The sequence below is a fragment of the Colletotrichum spaethianum genome (genome assembly GCF_022836535.1).
Source record: "Colletotrichum spaethianum MAFF 239500 DNA, contig24, whole genome shotgun sequence".
In the NCBI taxonomy this organism is placed as follows: Eukaryota; Fungi; Ascomycota; class Sordariomycetes; order Glomerellales; family Glomerellaceae; genus Colletotrichum; species Colletotrichum spaethianum.
This window is the reverse complement of record NW_026054794.1, coordinates 627,831-650,220: the sequence shown is the minus strand read 5'-3', so window position 1 is coordinate 650,220 and position 22,390 is coordinate 627,831. Positions and strand designations below refer to the sequence as shown.

Genomic DNA, 22,390 nt, shown 5'->3' with positions numbered 1-22,390 from the left:
ACTCCGCCACCTGGAACAGGATTTGAAAAGATTGTACCAAAGGCAGCTTGATTCATTTACAATTAAAACTATACTTTTATGCCGCGCTCTTGTACAGCTCGTCAAAGTCTCGTTGGATGTTGGCCACACAGTCGTTTGTGTAAATCATGCGCTGCACGTCGGGCGAGGCCCACTTATCCGGCACAGCGCCGGCCGACTTGTGCTCGGCGAACATGCGGTCGCGCTCCTCCTTGGCCTTGCCCTCGCCGAGGTGCAGCTGCTTGCCCGACAGGAAGGCCATGTTGACGAGCTGGGAGGTCCAGTCGCGGCGCGAGAGCTCGTAGGCCTTGAGGCAGCGGCGGAGGGTCGCGGGTTTGGTATCGGGCGCGCGGGCGAGCACCTCGGCGACGACGGAGCCGTCCTCGATGGCCATGGCGGCGCCCTGGCTGAGGTGAGGGAGCGTCGGGTGGCAGGCGTCGCCGAGGAGGGCGACGGGCCCGTCGGTGTGCACCCAGGCGGGCAGCGGCTTGTGCATGCGCAGGCGCCACTCGCAGACCTCGCCGTCCGGGACGAGGTTGAGCATGCGGTGGACCAGCGGGCAGAAGTCGTGGAAGACGTCGAGCATGACCTTTTTGGAGCCCCTGGTGGTGTAGGTCGCGTTGGTGGCGGCGGCGAAGTTGGAGTCGGGCTGCGTGGTCGAGAGGTTGTAGATGGTGTGCGAGGAGACGGGGTACGCGATGATGTGGCGCTTCTCGCCGATCCAGCGGACGACCTCGTCCGAGTCGAGGAGCGCGAGGAGCTCCGGGTCGCCGGCCATCTGCTCGCGGGTGAGCATGATGCGGTAGGCGGCCTGGCCGGTCTCCTCCTCGCCACCGACGGCGCCGATGGAGTCTAGGAGCGAGCTGCGGACGATGCTCTTGATGCCGTCGCAGGCGAGGAGGACGTCGGCCTCGACGGAGCGGGCCTCGCCGTCGCGCGGCTGCACAGTGAAGCTGGGCTTGGGCGCGAACGAGTCGATGGACGCCAGCGCCGTCGCGAAGTGGAACGTGACGGCGGGCTCCTTCTTGCATGCGCCGTACAGGCCGCCGGCGAGCGAGGAGCGGTGGTCGTTGCAGTGCGGGTACCCGTACAGCTCACGAATGTTGGGCATGTCAACGTGCGCGAGCTCGACATTTGTCGATCCCTCTGTTTGCGGTGTTAGTCCCGAAGCTCTCTCTCTCTCCGTCTGTATTATCGTGCGGGGGGGGGGATGGTTTACGTCTAATGCTTGAGCCCTTGACGTCTGTACACGTCTTCTCGATGTCGGGCCAGCAGCCGAGGCGGTCGAGGACCCGGACAACGTTTGGTGGCATCTGAATCCCGGCGCCAACGAAACCGAGGTTGGAGGCCGTCTCGTAGACGTCAATGTGGTTAAAGCCCTTTTTGGCCAACGCGAGCGCGCAGCCCAAGCCGCCCATGCCTACGTGGGGTCATGTTAGTCTGAAGACGCAAGGAGAGTTTGGCGGGCAGTACCGGCGCCAATGATGGCAATCTTCAATTCTTTCGGGTCTGACATGGTTTCTGAAATGGTGCCGTAGTGCTCCTCGGAAGCGTAACAAACCGCAGAGCTCAACTCAAGCGGATCATTCGACATCACCGGCCCATCGGTCGTTTATGAAGTCGGCGCATCGAGCCTCACATGGAGAGGCCAAGTGGGGGATCGGAGGGGAAGCTCGGGGTCCATTATCGGCTGGAGAAGCGGGGAAGCAGGCGCGAACAATGGGGGGAGGGCGCGGACGCCTCGATATTTCCTAACTCCCCTTGGACCATTGATGCGTTGGTAAGGGAGCCGGGATCGCAAGACGGGAAGTGAAAAAGATTCACCGGGCTATCATTGGCAGGTGAAGGCAACGGCCGATGGGTGCTGTGGGGGTAATGCGAACTCTAGAATACTGCCGTACCCCAAATCGAGCGGTCAAGGTTGCTTGAACGTTTAGCCAGCGTTGCCGATGTTGGTGGTTGGCGAGATGCGCACGGAACGAATCGGCTTAGTCAGGTGTGCGTCGGCTGCGAATGTCGGCATGCAACAACGTGCGTCGAGGGTCCTGCGCTGTGGTAAAACGCCGCTCACTAGCTCCGTCGTTGACAGCGGCGATTGTGTCCGTGTTGTTCAAGGTGGGCTGTCATGGCTTGGAACCGAGACACCATCCAGATTTGGGGATAATCCCCGCATTCGACGAGAGTGCGGAGGGAGGGCCGAAGTCCAGTCGTCATGTTGCAAGAAACCGGCACGGTGCCCCGGTCCTGGGTCTGCCACTATTGCTTTACTAGGTTGCCCAAGCCGTTCAAAGGGATCCGATGACGGCTCGCTACGCTCCCTCACCCATGACGATAGGTGATGGGCTCCTTTGGACAGCTGGACGCCGAGAAACCAGATTTGCAAGACAGCAGGGCCTGTAAAGGGATGGAAGAGTGGCTGGCACACCGGATTGTGGATGGTGGCGGCATGCAGCAGGGCTGATCAATGTCTTTCACTCGATGTCAAGATTTCCATCCTCGGTGTCGATTCCAGCTCCCCAATCTGGACATCTCATGTGACGGCTGATGTTGTTGCTCGGGACATTGTGCCAAGGAATGGTGCTCCTCCCGACTAATGCTGTACGCGGGAAGCAAACGGCCCCCCATTCTCACTAGTGGTCTCTGCCAGCCCGTGTGGGAGGGAGACTTGCCTTGGCACGCTTGGTGACGCAAACCTGCCTCTTCAATGTTTCTTTGGCGTAGCTGTCAATGCCCACCACTGGAAAAGGCATGCACGGCGCCGCGGAGAGGTATCTCGGCAAAAGCTTCGTCTTCCGAACGCGACCTGTTGCGAGACTGGACAGACGGCACGGGTGACGGCAAAGCAAATGTCGCCAGTTTCCTCGGCGAGTCCACAACACAGGGCCTTTGCCTCCCAATCGGTGGCACCCTTGGCATAGCCATGCAACCACGCCCCCCGCAGCCGGGACACCGCTCTTGGACGACTGGTAAGCATATTCGGGTGTGGAGAGGTGTTCGTTGGATATTTGCCTTGTTCGCACCAGGAGCACCCGGCCAAGGCTTCGCGAGGCGGCAACAGGACGCCACAGTTACGGCTTGGTATCCCGCGTCTTTATGCAGCACAAACAAAACAATGTTTGCTGTGCTGTGCTGTGAATGAATGAGAGATAAGGGAGTTCGTTTCCTTGACTCACAAAGGGAACAAGCGAATGAGCGACTGAAGATTTGCTCAGGGGTATCAAGGCCTTGGATCAAGGAAACAAGCTGGCTCGGTAAGATTTGGTTGCCCTTGGGACGAAGCGCGCGCGCTGATCTATTTACGACGTGCGTCAGCGTAGCGCGTCAACATGAGATGCAGCGAGTGGCTATCCGCCCTGAGAAGTGAATAGGCGGCACAATTCTTTTTCGTGCACTAGATACAGACGACGGGAGGGCCGTAGAGGGGCCCTGCAGCAACGACTTAGGGACAGCAGCCCGAGCGGATGGATAAATACAGTCCGTGGACTGGACAGCAGTAAAGTCCCCTGCTTACAGAATGCTGCCACCGACTGATTGCCTACTCTATTCGTAGATACACGTACTGCCCTGTACCCCGTCCTGTAATCGAGGGATGCCCACTGGGTCAAGAATGATTGGGTCGTAAGCCACCAGCAAAGCCTCCCAAAGCTGCTACAGAGTCAGAGTCATGGCGAACTGCGGCGGGATCCCACTTTGTCCCGCAGAATTGACAGGGGTCAGTTTCGTTTGAAGCGAACAACCAATGAAGCCGCTGATGTCACAGGTGCAGGGCCTCTCGAGCGAAGCGCCGCTAGAAGAAAAAAAGAGATGGGGAGCGATTGTCTTCGCGGGCCTGCAGCAGCTGAAGCAGCAGTAACTGCTGCAGCAACCCCTGTCTGGGCCCCTGCAAGGTTGCATCCTGCGCCCTACCCAGCCAATCAATGAACCACATTGACTTCGGTCAAACCCTTTGGCTACGATTGCTTGGCACCCTCTTTCTCTGCCTCTCTCTGCATTTGCCTCTCGACCTCTTTTTCACGTCTCTTCCTCGTCGGAGCTTCTTCATTAATCGCTGGCCCGCTCGCTGCTCTTCGAACCTGCCAACCACTCTGGTGCACGTTGATCACAGCGGCAGCTTACTCAACCACACGCCATCTCGTTCCGACAACACAACGACTCGGGAGAACAAGACGCCCCTCGACGAAAGTACAATGCCTATCCTGCTTGTTTCGTAAACCATATCCCTCCCCCACGATTCCCCCATCTTTTCCCCGGCCGAGAAGAATACTCTCTTTCTCGACCACTCCGACCTCGCACCCACCCGACGACTCTACGATTCTCTCGACGCTGGCCACAACCTTGTGATTGGCTATCGACGACGGTCGGCACACGCAGTGCAAGATGTCGGCAACTCCCACCGCGACGCCGTCAGGCTCGGCGTCACTGACGGGCACGCTTGCCTCATCCCTGGCTTCGTCTCTGTCAACCGCCCTTTCCGCTACAATCTCTGCGACTCTGAGCTCAAACGGAACCATTACCTCTTCGGCGTCACCAACGGCAGAGCCCTCGCCGGCTGAAACGTCAGCCCTGCCTGCTAGTGTGGAAAGATACCAAGGAATAACTCTGGTTGCGTTCCTCACTGCTCTGGCAACCGGTATTGCAGTCTTTTCCTTGCAGGTCATCGCCTTCTTGCTCCTGCGGAACAAGATTGCGCGTATCTTGTGTGTTGACCCGCCCCTGGTCATCTGGCTGACTGATGACTGACATATGGCAGTAAACCAAAGACGTATCTTGTTCCGGAACGCGAGAGAACAGAGAGCCCCCGAGCACACCGTGGAGTCTCCTCAGCACACTAATTCATTACAACGACCGCGAGATCATCAAAAAGTGTGGCTTGGACGCCTACTTTTTCCTCCGCTATCTCAAAACTCTCCTTACAATCTTTATCCCCATTGCCCTAATTGTCATCCCCATCCTGACTCCGCTCAACTATAGCGACGGTGTGGGCCATGACTTGATCGATGACGCCAAGAAAGAGACCACCAACGGTACCAGCTCCGCCCGGATTCGTCTCAGGATCAGAGACGGCGAATCGGCCAGCAGTGATTCCGACACACCTACAGGCCTGGATACCTTGGCCTGGGGCAACGTCAACAGGAGCCACACTGGCCGGTACTGGGCACATCTGGTTCTAGCGCTTCTCGTTATTGTTTGGGTTTGCTTTGTCTTCTTTTTTGAGCTTCGCGTCTACATCAAAGTCCGACAGGACTACCTGACGAGTGCCGAGCATCGCCTCAGAGCTTCAGCCACGACCATTCTTGTCAATAGCATTCCTTCCAAGTGGCTGTCAGAGGAGGCTTTGCTGGGTCTCTTTGATGTGTTCCCAGGTCAGATCCGGAACATCTGGCTCAATCGTGACTTGACCACACTGCTCGAGAAGATTCAGCTACGCGAGAAGATCCACCTGAGATTGGAGGGCGCTGAGACGGAGCTTGTGAAAGCTGCAAAGAAGAAGCAACTGAAGAGGAAAAAGAAGGAGGACAAGGCGGCCAGAAAGGAGGCCAACGCCAAGGGGCCGACTAGGCAGGAGGAGGCCATGAGGCGACAGCGAGAGGATGCCGAAGCCAAGAAGAGAGCTGAGGCTGGTCAAGGTATCAGCTCTGGGGAGCATGAGGAAGTTCCCCATGACATCAGCGCGATAATAGACGAAAACAGCAGGGACCCGAAGTCGAGACGCTCAAGCACCTCATCCTCGGACTCCTCAGACGATGGCAATCGGCCACAGTCCCGGGGTTTCGGGCTTGGGCTTCTCGGGGACGGCATCAGCAAAGTCGGCAAAGGCATCCTCGGCGGCGTCGGTAAAGCCCATCATAACATCAAGGAATTCAGCGATGACGTGGAAGAGACCGTTGAGACGACAAACGGCTTCGCCATGCTGCACCCGAGTGATCGTCCTCGCAAAGTCCAGATTATCACCGAGGACGAACGGCCTGGAACGGCCAAAAGTCCAAGAAGCACCACGGAGCAAGCCGAGCCGTCTCCGAATACAGAGACGTACAGGACGCACTCCCGAAACCCATCCGCTGTCTCCCAGGAAACCACCGACCAGAACTACAAGCGAAGCTACGAGCCGTTTGGTAATGGCAACACCGTGCGCAAAGTCAGCAACCTCGATCACATGTACGACCAGAAGGAACGCAAGTTCTGGCAGTTCTGGAAAGCCCCTGCCGGTGGCTACGCATCGCCTGTGCCTCAAGGTTTCGAAGGCGGAGATTATCCTTTCGGGCAGACAAAGGACAAAACTACATGGCAGAAAATCAAAGCCTATATTCCCTTCATGGGCGGAGCCGACGAAGCACCTGTTGAATATCCCGAATCCAACGCCATTGGCGGCGAGTACAAGAACATCTTGGATGACGAAGCAGAGTGGCGCAAATGGGTCAAGGAGAAGAACAGGCCGATGCATCGACTGCCGCGGTGGGGCTTCCCTGACTGGCTCGCCTGGCTTACTTTTGGTCCCAAGGTTGATACCATCTATTGGTGTCGGTCTGAGCTGGCACGTCTGAACGTGGAAATCGACGACGATCAAGCGCACCCCGAGCGCTACCCCCTGATGAACTCCGCCTTCATCCAATTCAACCACCAGGTTTCGGCACATATGGCTTGTCAAAGTCTCATGCACCACATCCCAAAGCACATGTCACCTCGAATCAACGAAGTCTCACCCAAGGATGTCATCTGGGACAACATGGCATTGAAGTGGTGGCACGAGTCCATCAGGTCTGGTATCGTCACTGTCGTCATCGCGGCCATGGCCTTTTTCTGGGCCATCCCCATCGCTTTTACCGCCTCCATTGCCAACATCGACGGCCTTGTTGACCAATTTCCCTGGCTGGCATGGATCAAGAAGGACCCCGTTGAGAAGGTTGCTGGAGCCGTTGCCGGTGTCTTGCCCGCTATCCTGCTCGCTCTCCTTCTCTTGATTGTTCCCCTCATCCTCGAACAGTTGGCGCTTTTCCGAGGCGTCAAGACCGGGTCACAAAAGGCCGAATTTGTCCAGCGCTTCTACTTCATCTTCCTCTTCATTCAAGTCTTCCTCGTCGTTTCGATTGCCTCGTTCTTCGTTGCATCAGTCGACGAGCTGTGGAGCAACTTTGAGCAGCTCTCAAACGTTACCAACATTCTGAACCTCCTCGCCAGAAATTTGCCCAAGGCCTCCAACTACTTCTTCTCGTACATGTTGCTCCAAGCGCTGTCTGTCAGTTCGGGAACACTGCTCCAGATCGGTGGCCTTGTCACTTGGTATCTTTTGGCTCGAATCCTAGACACTACAGCTCGTGACAAGTGGAAGAGGAACACAACTCTCTCGACGATTGCATGGGGACAATTCTTCCCCGTCTACACCAATTTCGCTTGCATCGCCTTGGTCTACAGCGTTATCGCGCCGTTGATTTCGCTTTTCGCGGTCCTGACATTCGGCTTGTTGTGGTTCGCGCAGCGTTACAGCATGCTGTATGTCACGCGGTTCGAGACCGACACAGGCGGTGTCTTGTATCCTCGCGCAATCAATCAGACATTCACAGGCTTATACGTCATGGAAGCCTGCTTGGCAGGCTTGTTCTTTATCGTCGTGGACGAGCATGATAACAATACTGCAACACCCCAGGGCGCCATCATGCTGGTAACGATGATCCTCACGGCAGTCTACCAAGTTTCGCTGAACACGTCCTTTTCGCCTCTGTTCCGGTATTTGCCCATCACTATTGAGGATGAGGCGGTTATCAGAGACGAGGCATTCCAGCGAGCTCAAAACCGACGTTTGGGACTCGTCGACGGTGACGATGATCTCGACGACGAGAAGACACCCATGACGAATGGCGACGGGCCTAAAGCGGAACCCCGAGGTATTGAGTTGCAGAGGATGGAGGATGGGGGAGCGCCGAAGAGGAAGCCATCGACGATGCGCCGAGTCAAGGACGTCGGTCACTGGGCTAAGCGGGGAGGCAAGAACCTCCGCAGTAAGACCTGGAACATGGGCGCAGCCCCAGTCCACACGGCTGCCGAGTACCGCCGCCAACAGCGCAACAAGGACCTGGAAGCCCAACGGGCGCTCGGAGAAGCGCTGTACGGCGGGTTCCACGACGAAATCGAAGACTTGACGCCCGCAGAGCGTGACGCACTCGTTAAGAACGCGTTCAAGCATTACGCTTTGCGAGCACGAGCACCCGCTGTTTGGATCCCCCGCGACGATATCGGAGTCAGTGACGACGAGATTCGACGCACGAAGGAGTATAGCGAGCACATTTGGATCAGCAACGAGGGAACGGCGCTGGACAGCAAGATCCGCGTGGTGTATGGCGCCAACCCGCCGGATTTCTCGGAGATTGACATCATCAATCTCTAGACTGTCTTCCTTTTTTTTTTCAAATCATGTAATGAACAAACATTAAGCATATACCCAGCCGGCGTTATGGGAAGCATTCAACATTAGACGAGAGCAAAAAGAAACGGTATTAGTGTTACTCGCCATTGAAACAGCCTCAAAGCTACGCAGAGGAGATTTGCGTTCCCTCCATAACCAGTGATGTGAAGTAGGCAGACTATTGACACGAATAGCAGATCAGACGATGTGACCAGATTCGGCTTATAAATCATTCGAGACCAATGACGTTGGGGATTTGGCGAAGATTCCGAAGTGCATGAAGGGCGCATTCCCCGCATTTTGTATATAGCAATGACTCTTTCCAGATCTAGGACATTGCCAAACACTACGACTCAAACAATCTACTTTTTGACTCCGAAACGCAACCCGGACAAAGGAACCAGCAAGGAAGAACAGGATCGAAAAATGACCAAGTCGGGAAAGGCCAAGGCCGTCGTGAACGGGACCACGGTCGCCGAGGCGACGGAGTGGGAGGAGGTCGAGGGCAACGTCTACTTCCCGCCGTCGGCGGTGCGGACGGACGCGCTCGAGAAGACGGACGCGACGACGTTCTGTCCGTGGAAGGGGACGGCGAACTATTACTCGGTCAAGGTCGGCGGTGAGTTTCCCCCATTTATTCGTGTTTGTTGTATCTCGACTCCCCCGTACTGCGATTCCGTCTTACCGCCGGAGATGGATTCAAGGTCCGGGACGAAGTGGGACGTGACTGACGCTGAGGGGGGATTTCTGGCGCAGATGACAAGTTGCAGAATGCGGCTTGGTATTACCCCACGCCCAAGGACGCGGCCAAAGAGATCAAGGACCACGTTGCTTTCTGTGAGTACCTCGACCGCCCTGGTGAGGAGAGCCTGAAGCTGATGGGTACGTAGACAAGAGCAAGGTAACTGTAACCGTTGAGTAAAGGAGACGGTCAGGGACGGGTTGTTGGGTCGGGACGGACGCATCGTTGTTGCCTGGCGACGATGAGAGGTTCCCCATTCGTATTAACCTCTCTTGGCCAGGCAACAGCTTTGCCGGTATAAGAGTGGCGGGGACGGGCTCAGCTCAATCATAACTAGCCTTGTCGTCTCTTGATGTCACAATGTAAGGCTCGTCCTCTGGCGATTCGTGTGTGAACAATATGCAGGTGTTTAAAGCTTCAGACCGAGGGGCGTAATTGTCACGGGCCTCGATATCGGGGCAAGCCTTTCTAGGTGGAGATGAACTTGGGGTGATGCTCGGATGGACCTAATACTCACCTGCTTGGTTATTGGCCTTTCACGCCACGAAGCTGCGTAAAGGGGGGTCCACCACATTGATGCCCTCCCAGGATCGAGTTTTAGCCACGGAAGCGTACGAGGCCCCGACATGCACCTAGAGTATCACAGGGACCCAATCCGCTCGAATGCATGGGTTGTGACACGGCCTCCATAGTATGATCGCTCTCATCACACACTGTTCATGAATGTCTTGGGGACCTGGGTATTCCTCTACGTAAGCCATGACCAAAGGAAAACTCGTAAAATGACCCGTCTAGACCTCCACAATCTCGTCGTCATCCTCAGCCTCCTCAACCACCGAGCCGTTGGTCAGCTCCTTGGGCTTCGGCTGCTCCTCGCCCTCGGCCGGCTCCTCATCTCTCATGAGGACCTGCACCAGCCGGTCGCAAGCATCCTTGACGCCCTCGTCGTTGACCCGCGCGTGCGTCTCTCGGATGATGGGGTAGACCTTGACCCGCCTCAACAGCTCACGGCCTTCCCTCGTTGTAGTGAAGAGCAGCAGCGTCTCAATGTGAGTCTGGATGATCTTCGGGTCCGGATCACGCTTCTTGTCGGGGGGCAGAAGCTGCAAGTCGGGAAGCATGCCCATGGTGTCGTCCTCGTCGTACTCCTCGTTGCCCGTGATGGGAAGGAGGATATATGGCAGGATGTCGACCTCATCCTCATCCATGAACGTTGAGTGGAACTGGATCTCGAAGGCGACGTTCTTAATGGTGCTCGCGACTCCCTTTCTGCGGATTTCGGACGGGTGCTCGGTAAAGACCTTGAGTTTGGTGATGGGAATGACTTCGTCGTAGTCCTGTCTCGTGACGAAGTGCTGGCGCACCTCGGCGTGCTTGGTGAGATCGGCGAAGAGGTAGGCGAGGTAATCGTAATCCGCGTCCTTGTTGTAGGCTCCCTTCTCCTTGACAAAGAGATCAACGAGCTGATTGAGCACCAAGTCGTTGGACTTAAGTTCTGCTGGTGGCGTTTGCTTCTTTGAAACGATAGTGTTGAGACCATCCCACTTTGCCAGGTTGGCAAGAAGCATGGCCATCGAGTTGGCGTTTGGCTCATCGGGTTTCTATGAGGGGCATCGGTAAGTATCTGGCGCCTGTTTGAGGGCTAGGTCTCCTCTGCAGAGAAGAAGATATGTACTTACCACAATCAAGTCCAGGAGAATGTCAATAAACTTCTGGTCTGTCGCAACGTTCTCGAGTACGTCCTTCTCGGCAGTGAGGTTGACGAGAATTGTGAGAGCATGTTCAGCGATTTGCTAAGATGCATCAGTTGCGAGGTCGCAGTCGAAGTTGTGAGTTTCACTTACAGGATGATCTCTGACTAGGAACTTGAGATGTTTGACTGGTGTAAGGTTCTCAGACTTAAAGATGGAGGGTTGCGCCTGAGAGTAGCCGACCAGGTTTTCTATGGCCACTTTTCTGAGTTGAGGGTTGGGATGAGCGATGAAGCCCACGAGCTGTCATTGCATGAGCCGCGTCCACGTAACGCTTTGATCAGGTGAGCATACCTCTTCCAATTCTGTTGGCATTTTGACGTCCTTTGCGGTGAGATCTTATTGAAACGAGAGACAGATTTCCAGATATGTGCCAGCTTTTAACGTTGTTCCAAGAAAGTTGTCTCGCTTTCTCTGTAAGACAGACCGGGAGAGTCACTTGCAGAAGCTTTTTGGTGGGGTGTTGTGGCGGGGCGGTCGCTATGTCCGCCGATGAAGTCAATACCAGGGATTTCCATTGGCCAAAAGCCATTTGGGACCCGCTAAAAGCCGGTCCAGGGTTCTGGGCACTTCAGGCGCGGGGCAATCGATAAGAAAATCAAAAATTTCTGGCTCGGGCACAGAAAAAAAAAAAAGAGGCAACCGCCAATCCCACTTGTCTGCCGCTCTCCGCCACGATCACATTGTGTCCGAGTACCTCGAAAATGGGCAAGGCAACCACCCCTACCGACCGCCAGTCGCGCAGGCACAACCCTCTGCAGGATGATATCCTTGCTACCGGCCCTTTGAAGAACAAGGCTCCTAAGAAGAAGAAGGGCAAGAGCACCGACGACGACGACAATGGCGAGGGTTTCGTCGATGCGACACGGAGTCGCACCATTCTCAGGCTAGGCCGTGAGCTGGCCGAGGAGGACGCCCCCGCGAAGCCGGAAGCCGCTGCGAAATCGACCGTCGACCTTTTCGGAATCGAATCGAGATATGGCGTTGATGTCGGCGGTGACGAGCAGGCGTACGAGGACGAGGAGGCCTGGGGTGAGGAGGATGAGATTGTTGAGGAGGTTGAGATCGACCCGGAGGACCTCGAAACCTATCGCAAGTTCTTGCCCGAAGCTGAGGACGACCCTGCGGCGATGTTGAACCAGCACGGTTGGGGCAGCAAGGGCCCCGACGACGAAATGGCCGGCGGCGGCACCAATTTGACCGAGCTCATTTTGGAGAAGATTGCTGCACACGAGGCTGCCGAGGCCCGTAAAGCTGCTGGTGTGCCGGTGGTTGACGAAGACTACCAGCTCCCCCCGAAGGTTATCGAAGTTTACACGAAGTATGTGGCGCGGTCGGCTCTGTTGCCGGAAGATCGTTGCTAACAAGTACTAGGATCGGCCATATTCTGTCGCGATACAAGAGCGGACCCCTGCCGAAGCCGTTCAAAATTCTGCCGACTCTACCGCACTGGGAGGACATTATCGAGATCACCGAGCCCCAGAAATGGACGCCCAACGCCGTGTATCAGGCGACTAGGATCTTCTCTTCTTCGAAGCCCCTCGTCTGTCAGAAGTTCATGGAGATCGTCGTTCTCGACAAGGTCCGCGAGGACATCTACGAGAACAAGAAGTTAAACGTCCACCTGTTCAACGCGCTGAAGAAGTCATTGTACAAACCCAGAGCCTTCTTCCTCGGGTTCTTGTTCCCTCTGCTTTCCAGCGGCTGCACAGTCCGCGAGGCGCACATCGTCTCTGCGGTGCTTGCTAGGGTGTCGGTGCCAGTACTTCATTCCGCTGCCGCACTGAAGGGTATCACCGAAATGTACGTATTCCATCCGTCGAATGTGCTTGAGACGATTCTAACATGGTTATAGTGCGGCGCAGGAAGCCTCGCACGGCACCGAAGGCGGTGGTGCTGCCAACATCTTCATCAAGACTCTGCTGGAGAAGAAATACGCTCTTCCCTACCAGGTCATCGACTCAGTCGTTTTCCATTTCTTAAGGTTCAGGAGTGTAGATCCGGCGTCGATCAAGGAAGGCCAGTCATTCTCCGGAGACATGGTCAAGTCGTTGCCCGTTGTCTTCCATCAGAGTTTGCTAGCTTTCGCCCAGAGATACAGAAACGATCTCAGTGAGGACCAGCGTGAGGCACTTCTTGACCTGCTCTTGACGCATGGCCATCACTCGATTGCACCTGAAATCCGGAGGGAATTGCTGGCTGGCAGAGGAAAGGGTGTAGCGGTTGAGCAGCAGGGCGCTCCTTTTGACGGCGATGACACTATGCTTGTTGACTGAACGAAACGAAAACTGGGATATGGGAGTTGGATCTTGGCCAGCCCCGGGGCATTAGAAGGCGTTAGCAGGTCTGATTTGATACCCGCAATCCTAATCGAATGGATTCTGAGAAACCCATGGGCGTCGTATTTGTCGTGTTCGCAGATGTTGAGTGGGTCCGTTCTTTCCAAGCTTACCACTCGCGATTGAGGAGAGAAAGCGGCTTGCACTCATGCCTGATTACAAGTCCTGCCACTCCCAATGATTCACCAGGTACATTGTCGCGGCTGCTTCATGATACGTCGTTGCTGGGGCAGGTGTATATCACAACGCCCCAATAGCTCTGGCGCCACGCTTCACTGCTATGTGATATAAATGCATGCAGCTTCACCTCCGACCTCACTTCTGATTCTTACCGTCTCGATGCCTTAACCTTTCCTTCGGGTTTCCTTCTCGACCTAGACCCTACTACTCTGAATCTTAGAACGACCTTTGCCTCGGACTATTTCTTTTCAGTATCACCATCCATCTACAAGGCGATACCTAATATGATCAATGCTTCAGTCGCTGGTAGCATCCATGGAACGACTTTACCTCGAGGATCCGGAAGCGACCCGTCGTTGGAAACCGTGCCATTACCCCCCTTCAACTTCCGAAGAAAATCGTAAGACTGTCAAGAGCCCAGACGACAAGCATGAGTATTGATGAACGTCACAGCTCGTCCTCACAATCGTACCCCGCAACCCGCCGTGATGTGCAGATGCTCTCGTTTAAGACAGCTCTCCGAGCCACTTCCTCGGAAAGATCTTCAGACACTCCAGGCGATAGTTGGGACGGTTCCAGCACGCCTACGCCAATGCTGGGAGATGGGTACTTCGGGAAATCGACAATGGCAGCGTCTTCTTCATCCCCGCTGTCAGCGTCTCATTCGACACCCAGAGCCACGCCTAGACCTACATCTACCAAGCGGTCGCCACAAGATGTTCCTTTAACTCCGATCCCAAGGCTCTACTTCGATCCACCAAGGTCTCCCAAGGAGGGATTCGAATAGGTATGGTTTCCTAATGGGTACTGGGCGGAAAGAGCAATCGTCCCTCAAGTGTCCCCGAGAAGCGGCGGTAACAAGATTTGGAAATGGACAGCCAAGCAAGGGAAACCCGGAGGATCTGCTGCTAGTGAGCCCGGAACTCATTCTCAAGAAATCGAAATCTTGCCCACAACACCTCTCAGTCCCAGCGATCCTTTGAGTACTATGTCCGAAAAAGCTCTCGTATGGTCTCTACAACAACCAGGAACTCCCGAGCCGATGAGCAGTTGCGGCGAACAAATGGCTAGCATTTCACAGACTATGAACGTTGCGGGGACAAATGTTGGAGAGGTGGAATTGAATTTGCAGTCACCTCTGGCACCGCCTCATCGTAGGGAATCCGCAGAATCAAGCATCAAGAGTCGCAGAGGGATAAAACTTTCCTCTTTTTTCAAGGCCAGGGTAGTGAGTACAACTGCTTTCCAATTGCACGACGCTCGATCGCTGACACTGAGGAGAAGAAATCAAACGAAATCAACGCCCCAACTCCACATCAGCAGCAGGTGTCCGAGTTGATGAATGAAACTTCGACTGCGCCGATGACCAAAGCTCTGACTTGGTTCACCAACAGAGAAGATCAGGCTGGATCCAAACACGGAGCTGGTTGGTTTGGAAAAGCGCCGTGGCATCGCAAAGACTCCGACGAGACCGTTAGCAGTGTCACAAGTTCCGTTCGGGAGGTATTGGCCGGGAAAACCCCGCCAGTAACGCCTGACCCCAACAGTTTCCATCGCCGTAGATCTATCAACCCGCTATTGCGCTGGATGACTAGAGGCTAATCTTGAATGCTAGACCAATCCGACTATGCGACAACCCCGTATCCAGCCGGTGTGAGTCTAGCCATGTTTGTGGCTTGGGCCATTTTGTGTTAAAGGTTAAACAGGAAGCAACGCGCGTAAGAACTCCGCCTACACACGAGACCGCTGACGAAAAGCCTCGGGGGTTCTTCACCGAGATGTTACCACACAGGGGAGATGATGACACCTGGAATCCGTCGGAAACTCACAGATCGGCGAGCGTAAAGCGATTCCAAGAAAAATGTGCTGATACTCTTCCCAAAATGTCGAAGGAATGGTGGGGTGCGAAGCAGCGGGTGCAATCCAAAAGGAAAATGACACCCTTGCCGATGTTCGAGTTTGACATACCGGAGCATCCCCCAAACAGTCCAATGTGTCCTACGAACTCCAGACATCCTTCGGGCGGCAAAGGGCTATGCGTTTATCACGGCAGGAGGAAAGCGGGATCTACAGTCAAGGTTGAACAACAGATTGTGAGCGACAGACGCCAAGGGTCGGAAGTATCTATCACCTCACAGACCGAGGAGCGATGGAGAGAGGATATCAGATCGACTATTTGAAGTCAACCATGCATAGAGAATCCATAGATATACAGGAACTGATCCTAGAAACGCTCTTGTACTCTGTGGACTGACATCATGCTCATGCTTATTACCAGCGTCGGTATAAGATGGAAGGTCAAGTTGGATCAAGGGGGTGGGTAATGTGGCGCAGCTAGCTCTACTCGATTGACAGGGGCTGTTGTGGCGGGTGCACCCAGCAACTGAGGCTGAACCTCCCGTCTCCAAATTTCGAGGCTGCCAAACTCCCGATCGTAGGTGCTTCGTCGTCAATTCTCGCCGCGCTCAATTCGTCTCATTGCGTCCTTTGGCTATCTCTGCAGGCTTTCGGAAGCTCCAGACACTCAAAAAAGAGCTCCTTGGCACCGCATTTTCAAACTTCCACGATGGCTGCTGTTGAGCAGGATCCCTTGTTCCTGCTGCGGCAATCCATCGCATCCAAGCGACCTGCAGTCCCGACAGCGTCAGCCGACGCTTCTGCACCAGAGGTGCCCCTCTCGAAAGCTACCCATCTGCTTTTCTCCCACCCAGCTCCTGTCTCAGTATCGCTTTCCACGCCCACGCGCTTCATTTCTAGCGACCGCCCCGTCGACCTGCGATCCATTTACTTCGCTTGGTTGAACAAGGATGTCGCCATTCCCGAGTACAATGCGAGCGCGACCCGTCTCAACGAGGAGCTGGGCAGCCTCGGCACGGTCCAGAACCTTGCCTTCGTCGAACGTTTAGATCTGTTCACTTGGCTGGAAGGCGCTAGTGAGGAGAGTGAACACATCAAGCCGTTGGCTGGCGATAAGGAAGGCAAGGAGGGAGCTGGCGCGAGCGCGTCCAAGACTGCTCCGGCGACCGCGGCGAGCCGAGCTGGACGTGGCGCGTTGGACCCTCGACTGGCGGTTATCTACAACGGCGAGCGTAAGATGGGCGACCGTAACTCTGTGTTGCGTGGTGTAAAACCTACGGTAAGTAGCGCAAATCGCCAGATCTTAACTTACGTGCGACTTGTGCGACTAACGCGAGATTTCCCAGGACTTCTCCCATGTCCGTAAGCTCGCCGTTCCCTTTATCCAGAAGAAGCCTCATGGTGCATCGAGCATCGGAACAAACCCGTCGCTCCCTATCAACCAGAAGCCCCCGACGCGTCGGCCGGACCCCATCATCCTCCTGTCGCCTTCCGCGTCGTCCTTGCTTCGCCTGTCCAATATTCGATCCTTCCTCGAGGGGGGCCGTTACGTGCAACCTGATGGCAGCGCCGCCGCCAGCATGCTGCACGTCTCCCGTGTCATGAAGGACATCGACCCTTCACGACCTATGCGCTTCATCCTCGTGGAGGGCCCTGAACAGTTCAAGCCCGAGTATTGGAACCGCGTCGTCGCCGTGTTCACCACGGGCCAGTCGTGGCAGTTCAAGAACTACAAGTGGAGCTCTCCTCCGGACCTGTTCCGCCGCATTCTGGGCATCTTCATCGGCTGGCGTGGTGAGCAACCACCTGACAGCGTTAAGGAGTGGGGCCACCGTGTGTTGCAGCTCGGTGTCGACAGGTGGCGCGACGGTACCGGAGCTCAGGAGGCGGCGAAATTCAGAGACAAGGAGGCTGCGGAGGCGATTTGGAGGGCTATCGAGGCGAACATGAAGAACAAGGGATGGACGAAGACCACCGCGCCTAGCCAGCTCTGAGGGGGACGGGACAGGGGGAAGACCAAGGGGTTATGCTCAGAGCAAAGACGACAAAAGGTCTCTAGGCACTCATGAAGACGGCAACAAACTTACAATGTGTGTATCAACAAATGGGGCTGGAAAATAATTCACAGCGAAGGCGTTCAAGGGCTATATTTGCGCAAGGTGGGTGACGGGAGACTGCGCTCTCGTGTGGTTGGCAAGACTTAGGAGCTAGACTGGTTACCATGATATCAAGACCTTTTCCAAGGCGGAGGAAGTTGAAAAGAACATGAGACCTGTACCATCTCTTTAACGACCGAAATACTGGCCACTAGGTACACAGACAATGTTCAGCCGAGGACCCCAACTTCCACCCAGCAAAGAAGCGTCGAAGACTTCCTCCAAGCGAACGTAATCCATCTGGCGCCAGACCCAACTAGTTGGTAATGTTGAAGGCTATTGGCTCACTGGACCGGCCAAATCAAGTTGCCCCGGGGTCCTGGTTCAGACACAGCGGGGGCGGGGCCGGGGTCTGACGTCGTCTAAGTAGATTCTGGACCCTGTGGTCGATCACCTGGTTGAACATTTTGGTTTGTACCACCCGAACAAGAGTTGACAAGTTGTTGACCGATTTTGGCGCGAGACGCATGTCGGCCTAGCCGTCGGGGAGAGGTTTACGTACGTTCGGCCGGCGCAGCAGTTGTTTGCGGGCTGGGTTCATGCGGGGGAGACGACCAGGCAGGGGTGATCAGACTCACGCTAAGGGGCAAAATGAAGTTGAGAGGGCAACATCAGTTGAAACGGATTCAAGAGAACCTGTACTGACTGGGCTGGGCTGCTGGGACCCAGGAGGCAGCTCAGACACATACAGCAACTCCATGAACCATGAAGAGCCATTAGAACCCTCTTGTATATGATGCCCTGTATCTTACCGTAAAACCTGTTTGCTAAACTCATAGGCCGGCTCTTCGATTCCTTGGCCTCTCCCGGAGGTTTGCAGCTACTGTAGCTAGCTGGCTAGTGCTAGCTTGGACCGGCTTAGGCCGCCGAAGATCGGGTTTTGTCTCCAACGACTTAAGACATGACATGTTGGAATGCAACGACGTCAGACATTGTTTAGCCATGGCAGTATACGTCGAGGGCAAAGTAAAGCAGGAGTAAACATGCCAGAACCAGCGGGTGGCTTGCCTGGCTTCGTTTGGTTCGAGGCGTTGCGTATCACGCCTCCCGAGATCCCCCACTAGAACGGTGGCTTAGCATGGGCGTGGACAGCTCGGCAGGCTGACTAAAGGAGCTCTAGGCAAATAGGCAAATCGGGCGAGGCTTCAGGCAGCCAAGGACCCCACCGTCGGGAGGTTCAGGCGAGGAAAAGAGCTTGGGGAAGCACGCGCCGCGCGTGTTGTGAGGGATGGTCGGAGCAGAGAAAACAGACGACGCTCTGGGAAGGGAAAGGCCCTCGAGGAGCTGAGGCGTCCCGTTTTGGAGGGGCAACACGAAGAACAGTGGTCGAGCTAGCCGGGGAGTCCCTGGAATCCCTTCTAAAAATTTAGACCCTTACCCCATTCATCCCTCCTGCTGCCCGCGCAACCGAACAGAGTGAACGGGCCGTCAACAATAACGGTGCAATTAATATTTGCTTCTTCCCTATCAGGCTCGCACCCAGCGCATGCGGCTCTTGCTCCCCTTCCTTCCTTCTCACCTTGCTGAACGACCTTTCCCCCTTGGATCACCGTCGCATCACGTCTGCATCTCCCCGGACTTACGTCTCGGCCGTCCACTTCTTTCGTCCAAACATTCGCGAAACGAACAACCTCTAGCTTTGGTTCTGCCGCAGCTGCAATTTGACGTCATCTCGGTGAGTTGCTTTCCATGAACACATGCCGCAGCACATCTACCCAATCATCACCGCGTCTTTCGCCCTTTTGCGAACGGCCGAGGAAAGACGGTGAAGGACCAACCGCACTGCCGGCGTGTTGCTTTGCTGCTTTGCCCACCTCCGACTGGCTGCTGCCACCATCTCAGCCCGGGCTACCTAGGTAGTCTGCCTATGCACTCACTGCATCTTCGGGTCGCTACTCTTCCTTCCCCCGCGGTGCCTGCTTCCGTCATTCAGCATCGACACACGCCTATCCTTGCTTTGCAGTAGTCGCCTGTTCGACCCAAATGCTGCGAGTTGCGAGTGACAACAGAGCGGAACCCCACCAGATTCGCGGGTGTCAACTGCCAGCCTTCTTCCGTCTGCCTTCAACTGGGCAACTACTTTGCTCTACCCGCGTGTTACCTACCTACCTACTCAACTGTTTACCCTCCATCTGACACCACTGCTGCTGTGCCCTTCACCACGATATTTCCCGCTGGCGATCGCCTTTGCTGCTTTGTTCCTACTTCCTTGTGACATTGCTGCTGACACCTTCGTTACCTCTAGCCCTTCACTCTTTTGCTTCTCTCCCTCTTCATTCGAACAACAATCGTTTTCGACCAAACCTTCCGACAGCGACCTTCTGTCTGGTACTTTGACAAAGGTGCGACACTATTGATTGGGACAGTTGTGCGGCCTGCTTCCCCCAAGGCAATCGCGCTGCTTGAGAAACGTCGAATAGTTTCTCAGATTTCGACGTCACATCACCTGCTCTGCCACCGTTGACACAGCTTTGGGCTCTGCCGAGAGATACGCCACACGACGACTTGCCGACATCTATCCAACGTTCCCGATAAACTCGACCGGCGAGGACGGCTTGACGGCCTCGCGCGCTTCCTGGCTCGGCGATTCTTATACAGTTCAATAACCCGGACCACTGAGGAGTATCTGCAGCTTGGCATGCGTTTTGGACAAAACAGACAGCAATCAAACATTTGATAGCCTATTGACTGCGCCTGTCCACCTTCAGGATGGGAGGAGTTGATATGAGCCGCGATTACTACGCGGACCTGGAGCTTCCCGTGGACGCTGACACCAACGAGATCAAGAAGCAGTTCCGAAAGCTTGGTACGACAAGATCACTCTTTTCTATGTTGGCTCGCTTTATTAACCCACGACAGCTCTCAAATACCACCCCGATCGTAATCCAGGCCGAGAAGCCGAAGTCAACTCCAGATTCCAGATCATTCAGTCGGCCCACGAAATCCTTACAGACCCTCAGCAGAGAGCCAAATACGATGCAGGACGGACACGATCGAGATACCCCACGGCCTCCGGAGTGAGAGGCAACCCCTGGCAGAATGCTGGCGCCAACTTCCCACCCCCTCCCCGTCGTAACGCAACAGCTCGTAACCCTCCTCCGCCTCCCCCAGCCTCGGGAGCGAGCAGATATCGCAACTTTGCGTCGGGCGCTGCCCCCACGGCCAAAGCACAGCAGGCGAGAGACGACACGGAAGCAAAGCGGAACGCGTGGCATGCGTTCGAGAATATGAAGGGTGGTCGCGCCAGCCAGTCCCAACCAAAGCCCAAGCCCGAGACCCCAAAGAGACCTGTACCAAGAACGCCTTCCCAGAAACAGAGAGCCGAGGCTTCGTTCGGGCGCAAGGGTGGTTACACTCCTCACTCACCAGTGCCTGGAGATGAGCCTCCAGTAAACACATCCAACTACTCTACCTCTTCCCGGCACACCAACATCTTCGCAGACAATGCCCGTAGACAACAGGAGGCAGGCGTACCGGACCCTCTCGCCCAATTTCGCGAGGCGTACACGGACACTCGCCAGAGCACTCCGTACACCTCCAATGGCGGAGAGAAGACCAATCCCTTTGACGGAATTCCCATAGGACGAGCCAAGAGCACTCGGGAGAATCCTCGGCCACCCCAGGAAGGCTATGGCCCCAATCTTTCACCTGGTAGCGCTCGAACACGCGCTCAAAGTGTCCCACGCCAAGCAAGGACTGAACCCTCGAGCCCGAGAACGTCAACATCGACACCGCACGATGACCGCCCGAACTCATCAAGTGCCACCGCGTCTCACTCGCCTAAGGACCCTTTCCGATCCCGCGCAAGTGCGAGATACACTCCGCCAAACACTGCTGCCGGCCCTCCTCCTGACAACAGTCAGCCCAAGCCAGCGACTTCGCACAACCCCAACGGTGAGTCTCTCCGTGCTCGGTGTTAAGCTATAGCTGACGTCAACGTTAGGAACTGGTCACAGCCAGGCAACAGGAACGCCCAAAGGGTCTTCAATGTACGACTCCTTTTATTCCTCAGCTTCTTTCTCTGCTTTCGCATTTCCTCAGTCAAACTTCGCGTCTACGCAAGGCAACCATGGAGTATCTATGACTCGGAGGCAACATGCTTCGCAGCATCACGTAGCGGAGCGCACAAGTGATGCCATGGTGTTCGATTCGCCGTCTCCTAGTGGAGACAGCTCGAAAAGCCACTCACTCACGCCGTTTGAGCGGAAGCAGGGTGAACTTTTAAGCAAGCTTGTCAAGAGGCAGGCCCCAGATCTGACACCGCTGGGGCGCGATAAGCGCCATACCACTGGCCCTGACCATGATATTGTTGTGAACCAAGCTGACAAGAGAACCAACAACAGCTTCAACTTCCCTATCGACGACGACACTTTCACGCGCACCGCGCCACAGCATCCGAATTTCAGCCAACGGAGCACTGACGATATTAACACCAGTTTTGTTAACGGCGATGGCTCAGAGGCCTATAAGTTCAGTGCTGGCAGCCCTATCCAGGATCCAGCCACCAAGGTTCGCTCACAGTCCGGGAGTCGTGTAGGTCGTCGATCACCGATCAAGCGCCCGAGCTTGAGGCACCAGAAAGACCCGTCTGGTCAGCCGGCAGGTTCACCCACTGCAGATAGCAGGTTTGACGCACAGGACTGGACTCAACAGATTGGAGCACAGAACTTCGTGCCAACACAATCGGCGTCGACTTCCCCAACTCGCATCTCCCGAGTGAATTCCAGGAAGACTAAGGTTAAGCCAACGGCGGGGGTAACGCGGGTTTGGTGAATGAAGAATATGACAGCGAAGAGGAGAGCGAGTGGCGTGGCCGCAAGTCGAACGCTGAGTCAATTGGAGCGAAGAGCCCGAATGCGATGGACATTGATCCCCCGCATACAGGGGCCGCACCACGAAGAGATCAGTCAAACGGTGTGAGGAACATCCCTGTTGAGCCATCTCGTCCG

At 55.5% G+C, this 22,390-nt stretch overlaps 7 protein-coding genes across 7 annotated transcripts; 5 read left to right on the top strand and 2 right to left on the bottom strand.

The window, feature by feature from the left end:
• Positions 1 to 76: 76 nt before the first annotated feature.
• Positions 77 to 1,534, bottom strand: ColSpa_08833 (FAD-dependent monooxygenase OpS4; the record flags this gene model as incomplete). Its single annotated transcript, XM_049275045.1, has 3 exons — positions 77 to 1,164; positions 1,238 to 1,438; positions 1,492 to 1,534. The coding sequence occupies 3 exons, from the start codon at positions 1,532 to 1,534 to the stop codon at positions 77 to 79; spliced, it is 1,332 nt and encodes a 443-aa protein (XP_049131002.1).
• A 2,861-nt stretch (positions 1,535 to 4,395) lies between these two features.
• ColSpa_08832 (uncharacterized protein) lies at positions 4,396 to 7,989 on the top strand (the record flags this gene model as incomplete). The annotated part of the gene is given in 3 exon segments (XM_049275044.1): positions 4,396 to 4,715; positions 4,843 to 7,898; positions 7,913 to 7,989. 3 exon segments carry the CDS (start codon positions 4,396 to 4,398, stop codon positions 7,987 to 7,989), a joined length of 3,453 nt encoding a protein of 1,150 aa, XP_049131001.1.
• Positions 7,990 to 8,842: 853 nt separating this feature from the next.
• Positions 8,843 to 9,306, top strand: ColSpa_08831 (uncharacterized protein; the record flags this gene model as incomplete). Its single annotated transcript, XM_049275043.1, has 2 exons — positions 8,843 to 9,035; positions 9,173 to 9,306. 2 exons carry the CDS (start codon positions 8,843 to 8,845, stop codon positions 9,304 to 9,306), a joined length of 327 nt encoding a protein of 108 aa, XP_049131000.1.
• A 643-nt stretch (positions 9,307 to 9,949) lies between these two features.
• Positions 9,950 to 11,224, bottom strand: ColSpa_08830 (protein HGH1; the record flags this gene model as incomplete). The annotated part of the gene is made up of 4 exons (XM_049275042.1): positions 9,950 to 10,759; positions 10,838 to 10,951; positions 11,003 to 11,152; positions 11,204 to 11,224. 4 exons carry the CDS (start codon positions 11,222 to 11,224, stop codon positions 9,950 to 9,952), a joined length of 1,095 nt encoding a protein of 364 aa, XP_049130999.1.
• Positions 11,225 to 11,613: 389 nt separating this feature from the next.
• Positions 11,614 to 13,185, top strand: ColSpa_08829 (uncharacterized protein; the record flags this gene model as incomplete). Its single annotated transcript, XM_049275041.1, has 3 exons — positions 11,614 to 12,230; positions 12,284 to 12,712; positions 12,765 to 13,185. The coding sequence occupies 3 exons, from the start codon at positions 11,614 to 11,616 to the stop codon at positions 13,183 to 13,185; spliced, it is 1,467 nt and encodes a 488-aa protein (XP_049130998.1).
• A 2,809-nt stretch (positions 13,186 to 15,994) lies between these two features.
• On the top strand, positions 15,995 to 17,279 carry ColSpa_08828 (cell division control protein 73; the record flags this gene model as incomplete). The annotated part of the gene is made up of 2 exons (XM_049275040.1): positions 15,995 to 16,564; positions 16,632 to 17,279. The coding sequence occupies 2 exons, from the start codon at positions 15,995 to 15,997 to the stop codon at positions 17,277 to 17,279; spliced, it is 1,218 nt and encodes a 405-aa protein (XP_049130997.1).
• Positions 17,280 to 20,150: 2,871 nt separating this feature from the next.
• On the top strand, positions 20,151 to 22,214 carry ColSpa_08827 (meiotically up-regulated gene 184 protein; the record flags this gene model as incomplete). The annotated part of the gene is made up of 3 exons (XM_049275039.1): positions 20,151 to 20,247; positions 20,301 to 21,335; positions 21,409 to 22,214. The coding sequence occupies 3 exons, from the start codon at positions 20,151 to 20,153 to the stop codon at positions 22,212 to 22,214; spliced, it is 1,938 nt and encodes a 645-aa protein (XP_049130996.1).
• Between the last annotated feature and the right edge of the window lie 176 nt (positions 22,215 to 22,390).